At 40.5% G+C, this 20,624-nt stretch overlaps 1 protein-coding gene across 1 annotated transcript in view; it reads left to right on the forward strand.

The window, feature by feature from the left end:
• CRB1 (crumbs 1, cell polarity complex component) overlaps nucleotides 1-20,624 on the forward strand; it is a 101,221-nt gene that overhangs the window by 60,382 nt on the left and 20,215 nt on the right. Inside the window, exons 7-12 of the mRNA XM_017729584.1 lie at nucleotides 776-1,723; nucleotides 5,191-5,741; nucleotides 6,129-6,294; nucleotides 8,528-9,434; nucleotides 10,678-10,806; nucleotides 13,782-13,908. Coding sequence (XP_017585073.1) covers nucleotides 776-1,723; nucleotides 5,191-5,741; nucleotides 6,129-6,294; nucleotides 8,528-9,434; nucleotides 10,678-10,806; nucleotides 13,782-13,908 — 2,828 coding nt within the window. The remainder of the gene's footprint in view (nucleotides 1-775; nucleotides 1,724-5,190; nucleotides 5,742-6,128; nucleotides 6,295-8,527; nucleotides 9,435-10,677; nucleotides 10,807-13,781; nucleotides 13,909-20,624) is intronic.

The following is a 20,624-nucleotide window of genomic DNA, read 5'->3' on the forward strand; positions in this document are numbered from 1 at the left end:
AGAGGAAATATGAGACTGTATTGATAATCTCCTGCAGAAGTGCTCTCATCACCAATCAACCTCTGAGGCATTTGAGAAAATATTCATTTCGTCTTTTCTTGCTTTATATTTTGTATAGAGAGAGGTTAAAAAGTTCCCCTGTAGTACATACTTTTTACAGTACATACATTTTGCAGGCATGTTCAGCCACTTGTCCGCCTGACCCACTGTGTCTTGTGACTCTCACTTGAAGACTGTTGCTCCAAGATGTTTCATATGGGACCAGGAATAATAGTCTGGAGTTCTTACACTGTTTGAATGAACATGAAAAAGAAGGAAAGACCAGCAGATCATACTCCAGCACACAACTATACTATATTATGGATAGGAATTAAGCAACAATTTTTGGGTTTTTTGTATGGGACAAACAATTCCATTCTGCACAAAGCATTCTGAATTTCTACCACGGGATATGTGGGAAACAATTTCTTGATCTCATCTGATGATGTTTATCTTAATTTCATCACATTAGCCATATCAAAACTGTCCCTTTGTTTGGTTCTTTTCTCCAAAACGTGGTTATCACTAAGGTGCTTATATAATACTTTGCACAAGGAAACCATGACAAGTACGTGGCAATTTTATATTTAATGTATTTTTTTTTACTTGTCCATCATCTATTTATCAAGGCATTCCCGTCTAATAAAAGATAATTTAATAAAACACATTGTTTAAAGTGTTATTTTGGGTTCCAGTTATTCAAACCAGAATGCCTAATTCTTTGTTTCTTCTTCAGGTACTCACTGTGATGAAGACGTCAATGAATGTTACACGAACCCTTGCCAAAATGGTGGGATCTGTGAGAATTTTCCTGGAAATTACACTTGCCATTGCCCACCTGCAGACAAAGAAGGGATTTTTTATGGTGGCTGGAACTGTACAGAAGTTTTACATGGCTGTACTGATCATCAATGCCAAAACAATGGAATATGTATCCCACATTTAAAAAACGGCCAACACGGATTCAGCTGCATATGTTCACCTGGGTATACTGGAATGCACTGTGAAACCATAACGACGTTTTCTTTTCAAGGAAACAGTTTCCTTTTGTTGAAGAATCCCCTGACCCATAAAAAGGATTTTTTCTATAATATAAACCTGAGGTTTCAAACTGTGCAACCCACAGCTTTTCTGTTTCACCGAGGGGAGAAAGATACATTTGCAAAGTTGGAGTTACTGAATGGCTACTTACACTTATCCGTGCAAGTCAATAATCAGCCACAGGCTCTTTTGCGTATCCCACACAATGTCAGTGATGGAGAATGGCATTCAGTGGAGGTAACCTTGGCAAGAGCTGTTATTCTTAATTTGCTTGACAGCTCTTGTGTAGAATCGTGTCTCAATAAAACATCTGCTAAGATAGATAACGAGCCGGTGATGTTCGCGTTTCAGAGCACGTTTTTGGGCGGCTTACCAGTGGGGAACAGCAACCCTCTACAGAACACCTTTAATACACATTCTACACCTTCATTTGTAGGCTGTCTCCAGGATATTGAGATAGACTTGAATGTTATTACTCCAGAGAATGTATCATCTGGGTCATCTTTAAATGTCAGGACAGGATGTGCTAAAAAGGACTGGTGTGACCCCCACCCATGCCAGAACAGGGGACGCTGCATCAACCTGTGGCTGAGCTACCGCTGTGACTGCTACCGGCCCTACACAGGGCCAGGCTGTGCAACAGGTAAGGGAGTGCTGCTGGCACTTGTGTTTTAAGTGCCTGCTGAAAACATGGCCATAAACAACCCCGTTTACCTGGCGGTGAAACGGCACGTCCCTTAGGATCTCTGGAGCTTAATGTCAAGTGGTAAGCCAGTGCAAGAGGTTAGTAGTGGCACACCTTTGTTATTTTCTAGTTGCTTCCCCAGGAAGACTGCTTTTCAGCCTGACAAAAAAAAGAGTCGGGCTAAACTGGTGGATTCCACTCCTCTTGTTTTAAAATCTTCTCAGTGCTCTTAGCACTCCATAAACTCTGAAAAACTGTAGTTCACTGGAGGTTATCCATGCTGTGTAAAATTTAGAAAGCAAGCAACTTGCTTGAAGTTTAAGACTTATTTTCAAAGCATTCTTTGAAAATTTTGTCCTCGAGCTCTCTAGGCTTTTATAAAGAGAGTCATTTAAGGCAATGAAGGCAAGAAAAAGTACTGCAAGTTAAAAAAAGACAGATTCCAATTTTAAAAAAATGAATGAGATTATACTCTTAGCTTAATCTGATTAGCCTAAGGGGCAGGCAGGGCTTCAGCAGCTGGAAACAAGGCCCATTCACCCTTCAGCTGGTCCCAAGGCAGGGCTGGACAATCCCCCAGCTCAGGCTGCTGTTTCCAGAGAGCTGTGTGGGGACCAGAGGGAAACACGTCCGTGTCTGAGTGAGCAGAAAGAGCTCGTCTCAGCAAACAGCCCCTATGGCAGTGGTGAGCAGGAACATAAAAGCTGCAGATGCCTGTAGCACTGTCCCTGCTACAAATGACCTTTGCAAGTGCAGGCGGGGGCAAAGTGGAAGGATAACAGGAGGTCCCTGCCCAGCTCCCTGCTGTAGTGCATCTGCTGGGTGAAGCCCCCTAGAGCTGTAAATACAGCAACCCTCAGCAATGCTTTAGGGGAGCTCTGCAACCCTTCCCCAGGCAAAGTCTGAGGGATCTCAAAGAAGCAGTTTTGTATGAGAAAATTGCGCAGGACTAAGTCTTCGTGCTGTGCCCTTGCCTCTGCCTCCCTCATCCACACATGGTCAGCAGAGCAATGTTTAGGGAGCAAGAAATACATACACGTGTACATACATATGTATATTTATGTAGATGTATTTGCCAAGTGGACTGGAAAAAGTTAGGCACAGCAGCAGAGCTTAGGTCAGATTGGAATGGACAGATCCTAAATTTGTGTAAACTGGCATGGGTGCAGTGAAGCTCCATTGATTGACATCAGCTGAACAACTGGCCTCAGGGGTTACTGAATGCATTGCTGCAGAAAGCTGGGGCTTCACATACATTTCAAATGTTCAAATACAATTTCACTTTGCATGCTCTACCCAATACTTATCAATACCTTTCAATAGTTTTTCCTTTTGGTTTTATTGCAAAATGACAGAGTCTGAGAGGTAATTGTAACAGACTTCTTTGAAGTGTAGCTGTAATTTATCCAAAGATTTGGAAGGCAACTTTGGGGTATAGGACAACATCTGGCAAATATGTTTGCCTCCTTATATGAAGCAAAATTAAAACCAGTCAGGGCCAGGAGCAGCTTATACTGGCATTAGAACTCTTGAGAATGATTAGAAAGCACTTTTTTTTTTTTTTTTTGCTGCTGACCACAATATTCCTTGCTAATCATGGCACCGTGCCGTTTTGGTACATAGGTCCTAGATATGTCCCACATGTAAAAGACTGTGGCAGGTTTCTAAAGAGGCAGAGTGGGCGAGATTTGTGGTAAAGGATAACATAAGAAATGCTGGTGTCTTTCTGAAGAAAAGTTGCTGCCAAGTATTTAATTGACAAGAGGCAATATTTTCGCTACATATACAAAATAACAAACAGATGTTGACTCATTTTGATCAACATCCAGATGTTGTGACCCAAGAGGTTAATATTGACCAAGGTGATGCTAGTCATCTCATCAAACAGATCAGACTGACGATATATGTGTATATTTATTTATAGAGAGGAATGTGACAAGGTAATTGTAAACATGAAATACCTTTTTGAAGATCAATGCTTCTTTCTAATACTGCAGTTGTGGAATCCTCATTCCAGCAGAATTTTTCTTTTTACCCTCATGAAAAAAGTGCCTCAGTCTCTAGTACCACCTTAAGAAAAGATATAACTTAAACAGACTTAATGCCTCAAAACACCGATTTCAGCAAATAATTATTTCTACATACAAGAGTTTTAACAAGGTAGATGTAGATATATAGGTAGTCTTATTCATAGAAATAAACTGTTTCAAATCAAATTAAGAAATTGTCTGTTTAGGAACAAATATGGGATTTATTCCTGTTGCTAAATAATATGACCATACCACATAGCAGTGCAGTGTGGTTATTAAGGGTCTGTTGGGGCTTCATGGTCAGTCCCTTATTTTCATCACTTTTTAGTGCAGTCATAAAAAAAGGTAGTTCTGCAGGCTGAAAGCTGGCCTATGGCATCCCACTCCAGGAGTTTTACTGCACAACAGAGGACTGAATCTTTAGCTATGTGAGCATTTTAAAAAAGCTTGGTTTATTCTTTCCATGAATTTGATATATTAAAAATAGGTCCTGAAACTGTTTAGGCAGGAAGTCTGTAATACTGAGGACAAGATCACAAAACTTATGGTGTAAAAATAGAAACGCTTTGTTGTTCTTTAATGAGATGATTCATCAGAATAAAATACAGTTCTGGCTACATACTTTGTATCCTTAAAAGACTGAAAATCATTACTGAAAAAAAGAGGTAAAGGACAGACAGCTGGTTTTGGTTTAATCATTTTAATTGATAAGCACAAAGGAAAAAAAAAACTTACTCAATCCTGGATCATGTTTCTCCCCAGCACTGTGGCAGCTCAGGGACTGAGCAGGATTCATGACTGGATACAAGTTGTTGTAGGTGAGCACATTTTGAGCCCCAGCAACAAAAAGTCTGTCAGAGAACTGGGGAGCCCAAGCAGCACCACACAGGTGATCTATTCACACCAGAGGGGTTTGCCCAGCATCTGTCTGCAACTGGAATCTGTGCAAAAAATATCACAAAATACCAGAATTGCATTAACTTCCATGGTCATCAGAGGATCAAAGAAGCTAGGTTCTTTCCAAAATGATCTTTCTGAGGGCCAGTGCAGGAAAGTGTAGAAATATGTCCTTGTTTAACTACTTGTAAACACAGCATTGCACAGAGCATGATAAAGAGGATAAATGTGCCCAAAAATATAACATCTGGTCCTGCACTGGGCCTTAATGCTATGGCCATGGAAGCCAACAGGAATTTCGAAATAGAAGCTATTTACAGCTGGATCAAGTGTTTATTCGTCCATAAATACAAGCACATCTTACTACCATACATAAATATTACCCGAAGTAGTTATTTGATCATTGCACTGCCTCCCTCATCATTTAGCCCTAACTATTTTCTTTTTCTCCCTTCTCTTCTTTTTTTTTTTACCTTTTCCCATATCTCTAACCTCAAGAGTACATTCCAGGCCGGTTTGGATCTGAGGACTCCTCAGGCTATGCTGCTTTTCCTGTTGATTCCACTCAGAATGAGAACCTCATCATATCAATGTTTGTCCGAACACGCAAACCTTCTGGCTTGTTACTGGCTCTGAGAAACAGTACTTACCTCTACATAAGAGTCTATTTGGAAGGTGGGAAACTCACCATGCTAGCTCTAAATTCCATGAAGTTATTAGGGAAATACTCCGTGAACGATGGAAACTTTTACTTAATAACATTAAAAATAGAACCAAATAAGATGGAGTTGTTCCAGTCCTCTCACTACCTAGGCTTTATTTCTACTCCAACACTAACCATCCAAAGTAAGGATATTCTTTACATTGGAGGCCTACCAGATAAGAAAGAAACTGATAGAAATGGCAGGTATTTCAAAGGCTGTATCCAAGATGTACGGGTGAATAACCAGCCACTGGAATTCTTCCCCATCACCAATCCACTGAATTCTCTTATCAACCGAACTCTGATCAACGTCACCCAAGGCTGCACTGGTGACAACCTCTGCAAGGTAAGAATGACATTTTTTAGAGCATTTTTGTGTGCTTATAATGGGGAGTTTATTTTAATTTTTTAGTATGTTCCCACACATTATTTGATTATAATCACAGCTTAGGAAAACATGCAAAAATGATAGAGCAGATATTGTTAAGCTGTGCTACATACAATGAATATCAGAAGCAAAATCTATTTGCACAGGGGAGATTTAAACTATTTTGAGGTTGAAATAGTTTTTCGCCCATTATTGAACATGCTGAATTGTCGTAATACTGGTCTTTATCATTTTCCATCTGAAATAGAAAGAAAGCTTCTTTTTGCCAAACAGTCCCCCATCCCTAGAGCTGGGAGTCCAACAGCCTTGATTCATACTGAGGTTATCTCTTCTCTTTCCCCATAGTCCAACCCTTGCCACAACGGTGGTGTGTGCTATTCAATCTGGGATGACTTCACTTGCGCGTGCCCCCCTAACACAGTGGGGAAGGCATGTGAGGAAGTTAAATGGTGTGAGCTTGGGCCCTGTCCTCATGAAGCACAATGCCAGCTGGTGCACCAAGGATTTGAATGTAGGTACATTTCAGTTGTTCCAATCATCTTTGGAGATCAGCAGCAATAGACATTTTCAGCAGCATTTCCTTGAAATGAAGTATTTACTGCCTTTAAAGTTCATTCAAATGTTGTTTCTGTATTAAAATAATAGTTATGTCAGTTTAATTAATGTTAATGGGAAGAGTCTGCCCTACCAAACCCAGAAATTCTCACCCAGATGCCCTGACTCAGACACTGAGATTTACAGGACCTTCAGTTTTGACTTACTCAGCCCAACTAGTCAAGGTTGTCCAAGAGATCAGTACATTGCCCTCACACTTCCACTGCAAAGAGGTAAGAGGTGAATCCAGTGGTGGATTAACCTTAGAATGTTCCCTATCCTCCTGAAAAGACAAGCTACATAACTCACACTGCATCATTTGATTTTCTTAAATCTTGAATAGCATTGAAGGAAGTCACCTCACTACCTGCAGTACAGTTGTTCAGGCAGTGTCTTCGAAAGAAGCACCTGCATGCCAGGCAGTCCATTTGGAAACTGATGACCATTAGTTGCCTTAGGATCATTAGCCACCCTGCACATCTCGTTCCTTCTCCACTTCCCTTCTCCTTCTCACCCTGGAGTGGAATTAAAGAAGCAAATAGGTATTTTTAAGAAATTTTTTTTCTTTTTGCTACCAAAGAAAGCCCTACCAAAGCTGGGTAGGCTTTAAGTCAGCCACTCAGTCTGATGGAATCTGTTAGAATGGCTGACTCTTAGGAATGGGAAGGCTGCTCAACAAAAGATCTCTATCACAGACAGACCAATATGATACTATTTTTGCTCAGATTGTTAGAATCAGCATTGCAGGACGGGTTAAAATTGCAACTGAAATTAAAATAATAGCTCCTTCTCTCAGAGATGTCTTTAATAATAACATCAAAATACATTCTCTCGTAAAATTTGCTATTGCATGTTAGGATAGAACAGAAACACTCAGAGACAGTGAAGTGAAAAGTACCTGCACTGTTTCCTTCTGCTAAACTCAAGTTCATTTACACTTTCAATGACTCAAGGTTATCCCATTTAGATTTCTGTGCTGGTTTATGTGGCAACAGTAGGGTGTTTCCCTAATAGATATTCAAAAATTTCTGCACTACAGAACTGTGTTTTTATCTAGTTGTATTCTTAGCTACAGGATAAAATTCTTGTTGTTCAACACAGGATAACAAAATAAAAGCTTTCCTGGTGAGTGACTTCTCTACCTGGTGTCTTTTGCTTAAAAAAGCTCAGCAGGTTTGTGAGATATTTAAAAAGCAGGAATAATCTTGAAAAATTCTGAATTTCCTTTTAGTATGATTTCCTCTGAGGAAACTTTTTCAATGAGATTAACTAAGACCAGAGGTAGTTCAGAAACCCAGCTTATCTCAGATCTTTCAGAGCTATTTTTTTTTTCTGAAGTACAGACAGAAGACATTCGTTCCTGTCCCTCCTCCCTGCCTATAATCCTCAGAAACCTCAGAACGTTTAAATTTACAGCCCAGTGAGTAAATGCATTTTAGTAGAAACCATGTTAATGAAAGGTGTCAAATACCTTTGTGAAGATGTCCATAAAGCTGCCACAACATTGCCCATCAATTTTCACTCGCAGCAGTGTGAGCTGAGAGCTGCTGCCCTCCCAGTCCCACCAGCGTAGGGCTGTGGCAGTGCCTGCCCAGCAGGAGAAGCTGGTTTTAAATGTGACAGGCATGACTCTGCTTACAGGGATTTTGAAGGGGGTTTGCATCAACTGACTTCAATTAAATTCATCCTTTTGTGTTGGTTAGATGAAATTGGGATCCAGTCAAATACTTGATAAAACATCTTAAGACACACCTAAGAAAAAAGGAATTGGGAAGAAATATTCACCCCATCCAGATCTGTCACAGGGAATAACTAGCTGCCCACACTTGGGGAACAAGCATAAAATGAAAAATATATCTTCTTTTGCAATACAGGGATAACAGTAATGTAGAATTGTATATTGGAGTGACAACCTGAGATGATGCAGAGCAGTACACTTTGGATGTCATTATAGCTGATGCTGGTGCTGCCCTGTAATTTCCACAGCCGTGAGAGGCAGACCAGGATAACTGAAACACTGGTGGAATTTGACTGTTATTCAGCAAACCCCAAAGGAGTTATATGGCAGGGAGCATGTGCACTGGAGAGACAGTGCTCCACATGTATTAGTGTAAAACTGGCCCGGTTTCTCAATTGCTGTCTTTGCACAGGTCTTGCTAACGCGGTGTTCAGCGGCCGGAGCAGCGCGGTATTTTACAGAAGCAATGGGAAAATCAGTAGAGACCTCACCAATATCATCTTTGGCTTTCGAACCAGGGACACTGACGTGATCCTGCTGTATGCAGAGAGGGAGCCTGAGTTTGTCGTTATCAGTATCCACAACTCCAAACTCCTGTTTCAGTTGCAAAGTGGCAACAGCTTCTACAGGCTGACCCTTGCGAGTTCAGTGCCTGTGAGTGATGGCAAATGGCACCAAGTGATGGTCTCCATGGTGGAGCCCCTGTCCCAGTCCTCCAGATGGCACATGGATATAGACAACAAGAAAGACACAGTAACCAGCACAGCTGCTGCAGGAAGCCTCAACTTTTTAAGAGAAGAGACAGACATCTATGTGGCTGACAAGGCTTTCGACAGCCTGGATGGCCTGCGAGGGTGTATGAGCACCATAGAAATCAGTGGCATTTATCTCTCATACTTTGAAAATGCTGACATCCCTACTAAAAAACCTCAAGAGGAGCAATTTCTCAAAATATCTGCAAACCCCGCTTTTACTGGGTGTTTGCAGGTAGATTTCTGCAGCTCAGACCCCTGTATGCATGGGGGGATATGTGAAGACTTGTACACTTCCTACCACTGTGTATGTCCCGATGGGTGGACTGGCAGCTACTGTGAAGTCAACATTGATGAGTGCTCTTCAAACCCCTGCATTCATGGGAACTGCACAGATGGGATTTCCTCCTATGGGTGCAGCTGTGAGCCTGGTTACACAGGAGAGAACTGTGAAGAGGACATAGACGAGTGCCATGGCCACCAGTGTGTGAATGGGGCCACTTGCGTTGATGGGGTTAATGGCTTCTCCTGCCTGTGTGCTGCTAACTTCACTGGGAGGTTTTGCAGGTACTGTAAACAAGGCTGATCCACATGATTTTGTCAAGTGTCTTCTGAAGGGTTTTTACCTCACTGATGTCTTTGTTTTGAACACAGATGTTTTGCATCTGACTCTATATTAATCATGGCTGTGGAGCCGATGTATGAAGAGTACAGAAAGTTGTACAGATCAATTAGATGTGGACTGAGGCAGTGGAGAGCTGCCAGCTCAGGCAGAGATGAGGCAAGGATTGAAGGAACCAGGCACAGCTCTGCTGCCCTGTTCTCCTGCCAGCATTGGTCCTATGAACTCTCGGATGACAAGATTACAAGCCTTCCTGAGCTTGAAAATACATTTGCTACATCTTCTTTTCAGAAAAAAAAAAAATCTTAAGGTTTTTAAATCACTAAAACTATATTTTATTAGAGCAATGTAGCTCTAGAGCTATAAATAAAAGGAATTCAGAATTGGTAAGAGAAAATAACAGTAGGAAAAGAAGTTGTTTTTCTCCTCACACACAGCATCTTTTCTGGGTTGGTCTTTTCTACCCAGCTTGCTCTCAGTCCAGGTGGCTGCAAACACCACACAGCCCACTTTTCCCATTGCTTCTGACACTGCTCACATGCTGTTTCCTATTCTTTCCAGACTCTCCTCTAGAAAGGCTGCAGGCTCTTCCCTATAAGTGCCCTTCTCTGCACACCCATAAAATTCTCCCCTCTAAGCATGTCCCATTCCTCTCCAAGAAGGCAAAATCCTTCTCCTTCCTCCAGAGGACTCAAATAAATCCAGTCTGCTGCAGCCCAAAGGATGCAAACAGACAATCACCTACATGCTACCCGACTACAGTCTTTTAGGATATAATTACTAAAATTGGCAGGTTTTGTTTATTTTTTCTGAGTAGTGAGGGCATCCTCAGATTTGAAGATGCATTATGGTGGCCCAGTAAAGTCTGTTTTGTACGTTAAGTCTCTCTTTTGAAATCTTATACTAAGTTGTCCAGGTATCACACAGAGCCACATGTAAGCAGAGTGATGTCCATTTTTTTTTTTTAACTGAGAAATGAATCATTAATTTACCAGTATGTATTTGGAGAAGAAAAACTAAATCCATCAAATTAAAAAAAGTTACGCAAAACATGTTCTGGGAGTCTTCAATCTGAGTTCCAGCTGTCCTGTGGGCAATACCCTGCTCCCCTGCTTCAGCTGAGAGAGCACGAGACATCCAGAAAAAAGGCCAGCACAAATAACTGCTGCTGCCTTCTTGTTCTCCCAGATATCGAAGATTACCTTACACAGTTTGTGGGAATGAAGAGAGGAACCTCACCTGCTTCAACTACGGCAACTGCACCGACCTTGACGGCGAGCTGACCTGCGTGTGCCTGCCGGGCTTTCTGGGAGAACGGTGAGAGGCTTTGTCCTGCACATCTTTGGGGAGCACCTGTTCCAAAGGCTGTTCCAAAGAGTCCAGAGGGTAACAGTCAGTCCTCTGGCAGAAATACAAAGGAGCTGTTTAAGTGCAGCAGTTCCTTGCTTGAGTGACTCTGAGGGTCAGAAGTATTGCAGTTTTAGACAAAAATCACGAATTAATGCAGCAAGGCTCAGTCCAATGCAGCACCAGTAATCCAGCCCAAGATACTATTTTTTAAACAGCACTGCATGCCTGTTTGTCTATGCCTTTTTTTGGCTTCTGTGCCAAATTTTCATATGACAAGTTAGAATGTTACCTTTCCATAGGTGGGGACACATAAACACACATATCCTGCTCATATATATAAACCAGCGACATGCTGTGGCACATGAATATGCAAAGCTGTTTCATTTTCACACGTCTGCTGTGACTATACAGTCTATTGCATCACAGGGATGGTAAGAGGTGGCATACCTGGTGGCATGGTATGCCATGCTCTCTTACTGAATGCTGAAGTATGAAAACAGAATTATTGTTTTTAGAAGAGAGTAAGGAATACTTTGCACATGTTACTGTTTAGCCCGAAACAGAGGGACCTTCCTCACAGTGAAATTTGGATCATGTATTCTTGTAACACCACGTAATACTGGCCTTCAAAGGGCTCTGGAGCAGGGAGGGCTGAGAGTCTCGGGGCATCAGGTGCTGTAGAAATTCAGGAAGGCATTGTCCCAGTCATAGTCTGAACAGATAAGGACATTTTGGATGGTGAGACAGGAAATATTGTACATACCCTTGGTGAAACTAGCATTATATCAGAGTATAATATCCAAAAGTTCAACAGGACCAAGCTGTAACACAGAGAAGTTTCCAACAAAAGGTTTTCATTCTCTCAAAGACTTACGAGTCCACTGATTTTGTGGAAGGAGTACAGTAGGCTGTAAAAGACAGATTAAATGAAAATTTCCACCCACTCAATGCACAGTATAGTTGGCAGATACGTTTGAATTGCACTGTTAACAGCCAGGTCGCCTGTGTACCACCTCACAATATTCAACAAGGGGGAAAAGAATACAATAAAATAAGATTTTAAAAAGTAAAAGCGTACTCATAGCCACTTCTGCACTGCGTATATTTCTTGGGACTTCAAGGTAGGAGCAAAGCACTTTTTCCTTCTCCCTTCCCCTGCCAGCCAACGTGCTAACTACAGCTATGGGAGTGAGCCGTCCTTCCATCCATCCCACTGGCTGGCAGTAATCTCTGGTTTATGGTTCCCAAGGCTCTCGTATCGAGCAGCAGCCCTGTGCCCGGCGAGCTGCACGTTAACTGCCTGTGGCAGCAGGCACTCTTCTCCAGGGTCTGAAATGCACCATTTGGCCTCTGTTCCTCCAGGCTGCCAAACCATAAACCAGCAGTACTTCCATGCTTGGAGGTCTCACTAGATCAAATGAGACCATTTCACCCCTTCTTTTTTTTTTTTTTTTCAGAGCAAATTCAAATATATCTGTTAATAAGAAAATTGAAACCAAAGCCCTTTGTATATTTATGTATTAGATTGATAAGCAGGCATTTTCCTTTAAGGCAATATTTCATCCCTCAGAAAGCCACCAGTGCACATCTGCTGAGAAATAGAGAAAACAACATCCTTCTATGCCAATCAACTGACTTGGGATCACACATAAAAACAAAGCCCAGTGAACTTAATAGCAGCTGGAGAGGGAAATGTGGGAAGATCACTCTCCGTAAAAGAAGATAGAGCTCTCTCTCAAAAACAAATTCGTCATTCAATTCAGGCTGGAACTTTCAAAATTATGTAAAGGGAGTCAGGTTTTTAAGTGTTCCTGAAACTCACTGGGATTCAGGTACCTGATTCCCTGGAAGATTTGAGGGGTTTTTGGCTTTTTTTTTTTTATTTGTATAGGTAATTTCAAAGCTATACAATTTTTGCATATTGGATAAATACCTTAGCTCTTTGAAGTATATTAATAAATTTATCATTTAAGGAAGACATTGAAAGATGTTTAGATCAATTGAGTAAAAGTGTTTAATAGAAATAAATAGTCTTCTCTGATGCAAGATTAAAATTTTATTGCTTGGTTATGAATATGATTGAACAAAACAATTCCTTATAATTCAGAGATAATTTTTCACATTCTTCTCCAAGTATAAACCTGCATTTTTACTTGGAAAAATTAGGATTAACTGTTAGCATTATTTGATAAAAGGGAGCAGGGAATTAAAAGAGAACATTGTCAGAGCTGAAAAATCCCCAAATCGTTAGTAGTTTTCAGACAATCTTACACCATCATTTTCCATTGGCTGCCTTGAGAAATTACAACTCAAATTTCTTTTACCACCAGAATTAACTCAAAAACATTTAGCAGTATGTATTAAGGCTTATAACACTTTTCCTGCACTGCTCTTACCACTCTTGGGGCCCATCTCAGTGAGACTGGACAGGAAGTTGTGCTGGGATCTATTGGCATTCCAAATTGAGGGAAGAAAATAAAAGGGTTAAAAAAAACCCAGAAAAGCAGGTGAATATTTCCAGAAGCACTCAGCTGGGAAAAACATGCATTTTTTTGACTGATATCCAGATTGCTGAGAAGGAAAATGTGCTCTCAGCTTCTTAGAACAATGAAAAGGACAAGCAAGCTGTCAGCAGGACTTGCACCAGAGCTCGCTCTAAACTCATGCAAGAACTTTCACTGCACCTTGCTAAGCACCATTAACCATGAAGTGCTTTACAGGGATGAAATTGCCTGCTTAACTATCTGTGTTTGAAAATCATACAGGAAGTTCAGGATTTGAGTGGGGCTAATCAGCTAGTTAATAAAACCATAAACACGTATGGAAATGTGCCCAGTGCATCTTCCTCTCCCTCCCCACAAAGCTTCTGAATTAAAAATGTGCCTGTTTGACACATTTGATGCCTGGTTTCAGAGGCTGACTGTTTGCAGTCTTTCCCCCAGGTGTGAGAAGGACATTGATGAGTGCAGCTCTGACCCGTGTCTGAATGGGGGCCTCTGCCAGAACCTCCTCAACAAGTTCCACTGCCTGTGCGACGTGAACTACGCTGGCGACCGCTGTGAGATCGATGTAAGCGACCTCTCCTTTTTTGTCTCTTTGCTCTTGTGGCAGAATCTCTTTCAGCTTCTCTCCTATCTCATTCTACGAATGGATGATGAGCCAGCAGTTGAGTGGGGTGATCAGGAAGACTATTGAGCAGTCTTGAAACTTTTGTGTTTTACTGCAGCAGAAGATGCCTTGGCTAACCAGCTTAGCAAAGCAATACAAGTATCAGAGTTTTAAAACTTGTTTTATATTTCTTCGAATGGTTTTTCTATGAATCTCTTTGGATCTGGTTTAGTTAATTGATTTAGTTTTAGAGCAAATGCTAGCAGATGTTAAAGAGTGTTTCGCCCCACCTCCACCAGAGCATTTCACCACACGGACACTGCCAGTGGGTGACAGTGGGACAACTAACAGGCAACACAGCTGTCACATTTACTGAGGGTGGCATTCAAACCCTACTGCAATGAGTGGCAAAGACCCACTGCCTTCAATAAGTCTAATCTTAAATTAAATCTTCCAGGTGGTCACTACCTTTGCATCACACACCATGTTCATTGCTGTTCCTTTGGCAGTTAGGCCTCACACCTGTGAAATCATGCAGGCTATTTTTGGGTAATTAGGTAATGGTTTGGATTAGCAATTCACAACATGCTGAGGAGGCTCCCACATCCATTTGAATTAGTGTCAATCCTGCACTGATATCACTAATCCTGATCCTCTGCTCCAATAGCCTCTACACCTCCAATGTACTATCTTGAGAACAAATACAACCATCTTAATCTTTACCAGCATTTCCCCTTTCAAGAAAGGCCCAGTAAGTATCTCAGATTTGAAAGTCACAGATTTGTTGTTTGTTTAAAGATTTCTGTAACTTCAAGTAAACCTGTGTTATTTATTAGTAGATCAGTGTCATCAGACAAAAAAAAAAAAAGGATTTTTCCTTCGTAGGAAGCAAGTGAAGTAATTGGGTCGGTTGTTCATGGATTCTTAAAAGAATGAAAATAAGGGACCTGAAAATTATGAGCACCAGGAAATTTAACAAAAAATTTTTAGCAAAGTATCTTTGTAGTTGCCTTTGAGAGTGAAGACAGAACTGAAATACAGTGCTAAATACTAAACATTTGTAAAAAGTGAGCGGTTTTTGGTTTTTTTAACCATTCTTTAAGGCAAAAATCCCATTTATGAATGGTGAAATAATTTATTTGGACATTCATTATTATATTTGCATAGATTCTCTATCTATGGTCCTTGAGAGAGGATTCAAAAGAGTAAGAGTGTAGAGGGTGGTGTTTTGTTATTCAGCTGTATGGCAGGTAGCAGAGTTATAGGAAGGACTAACACCAGACTGGGAGGTTTACTGACTACAGAGGGAAAAAATGGTCTTTTGGAGATGTCCTTGAAACCACTGATATAATTTTCCCTCACTTCAAACCTGACCCTGTTCCTTCATCAGTCCTCCCCAACTCGCTGTGGGTTGGACCTGATACATTCAGGAAAAGCAAATCCCACCTTTAAATCTCCAGTGACATTAGGACACCCTGAAATGTGTGCAAGTGAGATGCTTAGCTTTCTGTTTTGCCACAACAGGATATGGCAGAGGCCCCTGATAGTGGATCAGGACTATTTTTTCTTGTCTGCCTTTATAAATGCCCCCAAGTCTGTTATTTTTCTGAGTACCGTTCAGCGCACAAATGCAGCAACATTCGTGCTATTAAAACCCTCCTCCTATTTTAGGGGGGAGAAAAAGAACGAAACAAACTTTTGCACATTTGTGGAAAAAATCATGATTCATCCTTGTCACAAATTCCTGTTGCTAGCATCTGCCTTAGTATGAAAATTAAGCACAGTAAATTTACCTATAAGAATTGTACACAAGAATAATTCCTTTTCTGTCTTTATCATACCTGAAAAGTGATTAGGGCAATTTTTTTGTTAAAATCTTATTAAAAATCATTATAAATAATGTTTATATATATATATATAAAAAAAATATATAAATTCAGCAAAAAAATTGTTTCCTCTTTGTAAGCAATCAATAAACACTGAATGGGAATGCATTGGAGATGCAATTAATGTAGCAGTGTCAGAACCAAAACTATATATTCTATCAGATGTAGGTTTACTTATCTTATTGGCAATCACATGTAATACTGGGAATTATAGAACGCAGGCAAAGAGAAAAAACCAAAACCAGACTGCCTTTTAAATATTTCTTTTTCCAGTGAAGATACGGTTTTGGAAAATTGCTTTCATGTGGGGAAATTTAAAATAATAACGTATTGTGTTGGGAATTTTATTCCAAACTGTAACCTTTCGTTTAATCATAACAAAAAACATTCCTCAGTTCAGTATTATTGAAATGAAAAATGAAAAATTAATCACAAAACTTGAAATAAAAACTGTCCTATTTCAGAATGCTAACTAAAGGCAAAGAAATAAGAAATCTTAAAAATTCAAATGAAAAAAACCCCTACTGCTACTAACCAAAGCTGTTCAAACAATTTTTTTTTTCTTAAATAACTATAATTAAGAAAATAATGAAGTTTGGCCTGGTTTTATTTTCTCACTGGGTTTAGTTCAGCTTCCACGTAACTAAATTGAACTCTTAGGTACTTTATAGAACATGCACTACAGGACACACTGTAGCAAAGATTTCATCATGGTATTAATATTGAAGAAAGGTAGAAAGCAATAAATGTAATCACAGTATGTCTGGCATTAGACCTATATCCAAAATGTGAAAACAAAAAGAATGCATTTGTCTAGAGATTCCAATACTCTTTCTATTCCATACTAGAAACTTGATATGAGTGTTTATACAATATTAAATACAGGTTTTATATGAATTTATAGCAATACATAAGCTTTAAACTAAACTGTATTAGCAGGGCATCAGTTCACTCTTTCTTTTACTGAAAACTCTCACCTGTAATTGAATTCTTTCCTTCCTCTAATGCCTTGTCATCATGAAACATCCCCTGGCCTCAGAAATGCTGCTCTTCTCCTCTTTGTACTTCTGTATCCTCAACTGCATTGTGCACGTGTACATAAATTTCCTACCTTTATACACAAAATAAACCTTCTGCCTTTGTCTCTTTATGTCTTCTCCTCATTTCCTGCTCATGGCTCTGGTTATTTGCTTTCAGTGTGCCATGTTTTCTGAACACTTCACAGGAAGACCACACACCAACCAAGGTTGCTTCATCCCAGGGTTTTCCAGGAGTTCTGGCAGGGCAGGGCCAGGCAGGTGCTTCCCACTGAAGCTCTTCAACCACTCCAACCGCCCCAGGCACAGTGCTGCAGACTTGATATTTCTAGTTTTAAAAGCTAAAAAATAAATAAACAAATGCCAGATTAACTTAAATCATTTTCTTATCTATATTTTTTTTCAAGAGCTGCAGGTGTCAGACAAGTAAAGGGAAACGTATAGAAGCAAACATTAAAAAATAGCTGGATGAATAATGACACTAAGCACTAATCTTTTTGTAAATACATCCAATTGTTAAGATTTTTTAGAATTCGAGGGGCTGAAAGGCCATTATTCATTAATAAGGTATAAAGCAAGATCTTCACACCTCCCATGTTGCAACTGTGCTGCAAATTTTTTGGTAGTTGTTTTGTTTTTAATCAGAAGACAAACCCCCTGCCGAGTTCGTGCTTTTGTGGAAAAGCAGTCTTTATAAAAAAAAGAAACATCAAAACACACTCCTACTAATCTGGGCATTGAGAAGAGGTTGGGAAATCATCATCTCGAGTATACTGGGAATTAGAGGAGGGGTACAAGACACGCAAATGAAAGAAAGCCAAAAAGCAAGGTCGTGGTTTTTGAAGGCGTGGCTTGTGACGCTCCATGTTGGTAATATCTGTAATGGATCCCTCTGTGATACTAAAACTCAAACTGTTTGTCAGATGCCAGCGACTGTCATTCAGAAAGCTGGGTAATGAGAAGTAACAGTGTTTGGGCTTGAGGCAGAATTAAGTTTTCTAAGGGGGAAGACAGCAGTGATGGGTACACTGGAAGGGAGAGCAAAGGGATTTGCATCAGCTGTGGGATGAATGAAAGCAGATTCTTCACTGTGTGTGGAAAATGCACGAGGGGTATTTCACTGAGCATATTTGCTTTATTCACCATTGTTCCTACTTCTGGCCCTTAGAAAAACAGGCTCTGACTGACCCCTCTCTGCATCAGTATCTTATGACAGTTTTAACTACAAAGACCCCATGTGTTTGAGAATTTGAAAATATCCTTGATGTATGCTTATTTAGATTCTCTTACTCCCAGATTACTGAGGAAACTAGATCCAATAATCACTTACTCACTGCACATGACTACAGTACTTTGGTGAACCTGAAAATAGGAAAAAATCTTCTTCAACCTAACAGTGATGAAATAAGATTTCATTCTTTCTTTGCAAATATTTTTTCTGTCCTGACAGCCAGAAGTTCAGCCAAGAGGGCATTTTACTTGTTTCTATTAACTTTCAGCACTTGAACTTACATATTTATATCTTGAGATAGTGATTCTCCCTAAAAATAATGAAACTCTTGTTTGCAATAAATTATTTAAAATTTCTACTTCAAAACCCACAAGGCCTGGTCCTAAGAACTATAACCCTAAAAAGGCAATAAAATAAAAGCTGCAGCCAATCTTCTTCTTGTGTTACTGAGACTTCTATTAGTTGAAATGGATCTCCAGGGAGTAAAGACAAAAGCCAGGGTTGGGTTTTTCATTTTATTTCTTGTTTCAGGAGTGCCCTGAGCCCCATTAGATTGGGAGCACATCCTGCCAGGGCTGTGTCCTGCTGGTGCTGACAAAAGGCACCGCCTGGCAAACAGCTCCAGCCGAGCTTTGAAATTGTTTTCCTTGAACATTGTCACCAGCAGCACCTTTGGGACAGCACTCCCTCACAAAACACCCCCCCCTCTCCTATTACACGTGTGAATATACATGAGGCTTGAAAATGGAGGTGGATTTCATGTCCCAGAATTAAAGTTCTCCTTGGTTCACAGAGCTGCTGCCATGTGCTGCACCGCTGCTGCTTCCACATTCTCTTCCAGCTGGTACCATTCCACCCTCCTGGGCACAAGGACAAGCATCATGCACTGGAGGTTATGATTCACACTTAATGTCATTAAAAATACACTGATAAGCATGTTGGATATGTTCAATATTGAATCTAAATTCGATAAAACTCTCTCAGGCTTCCATAGCACAGACACAGGGAATTCTGATTGAATCTGCTCTACAGTGATTAGCTAATGTATTCATTAACTGGAAGGGTTAGTAATATGAACGTAGCAAATGATACTTAATTACAATAATTAATGCCTGGTGATTCATGAATAATGCATTCCATAGCTATTTACATATTCATACTTATGAAGCTATTAATGGATAATTATCATTTGACTAAAAGATGTGGACATCAGGAATGTAACAACCACACTGTTTTCCCCCCAATCTCACTGTGGCTTTACCTGTATGCCTTGCTCTTGTACACCTCTATCTTATACCTTTTACACAGAAACATCAACAGGATTTTATTTTTGAGGCCTATAGAGTGATGTGATGGCAAATACAGCCATGCAGGCTAAGTTTTCACTCTGCACCAGTTCTAAGCCAGTGCTCCCATCAGTTTCTGTCTTGAGATTGCAAAAAATTTGAAAGCACTTCATTCATTCTCTTTGTCATCAGTACAGATTTGTTCTTGTCCTGAATTTATGCTCTTTCCTATTGCAGATGGTTAGGACACATTAGAATTTTTTAATTGGTGAGATTAGGGTAGAAATAAAAAATAAAAATAGGAAAATTGGGAAATTAGGGTAGCAATATTGGAATCACCTTCAAACTGAACAATGCTGCCCTAGATATCTGGTATTTATGCTCCCACACACATTTTAGTCTCCATATAAGCAGATAGGTTGCTAGACCTCCCAAGAAGACTTCAAAAGCAATAGACAGACAAAAATACAACACAAATTTTTTAAAAAAATTAAATTCCTATTGGCATATATTTTAAGGCAATATGATAATTTTTATTCTTTAGCCCAAGACTGAATGCCCAATGTTGACAACACCAAGACAGTAAGTTTCAGCTGCCAGCCTCAGGAGTGTGGCAAAATGAACAAGTAAAGCTGGGTAAGTCAACTGAACCTGACAAATGCTGCCAGCCTGAGTTTCAGACAGGCCTCTCACCTGCTGCTCCTCCCCAGGTCCCCAAGAGCTGAGGGGGCCCCCGGTGCCTGAAAAGCTTATTCCAGCTGTCCCAGCCTGCAGGGAGGGAGGAGAAGGTCTCACCCAGCGTGGGGGTCAGCTCCAGGCTCTCCTCGGATGGTGTCACAGAACATCCCAGAGCTCCAGGCAGCAAGGTCAGGCCAAGTTACTGGGGAGCATCAGGCTGGTGTCTTAATGAGAAGCATGTCTGTACCTGCTGTGACTTTTATCCTCCCCAGAGCTCTTGCAGCCTATTGAAAAAGTCTGGTGTGGCCAGTAAAACATTTTCTAAATGACACCATTCTCTGAAATGCCCTGTTCTATTTCCACTGCGGGTCAGCTGCCTCAAATGATACAACCTCAGGAAATCAGAGGGGTTTGAAACCACTCACTAGCATGTTCTAACATCATACTGAACCCAGCAGTGCTTGAGGACCAGTGGAGAGAGGACTGAGTCCCTGTTCACAAGTGATGCCCTCAGCTTGCAGCACCTACGGTCAGCGTAGCCAGCCTATGATATTCCTGC

Source organism: Corvus brachyrhynchos, unplaced genomic scaffold (assembly GCF_000691975.1).
Source record: "Corvus brachyrhynchos isolate BGI_N302 unplaced genomic scaffold, ASM69197v1 scaffold101, whole genome shotgun sequence".
In the NCBI taxonomy this organism is placed as follows: domain Eukaryota; kingdom Metazoa; phylum Chordata; class Aves; order Passeriformes; family Corvidae; genus Corvus; species Corvus brachyrhynchos.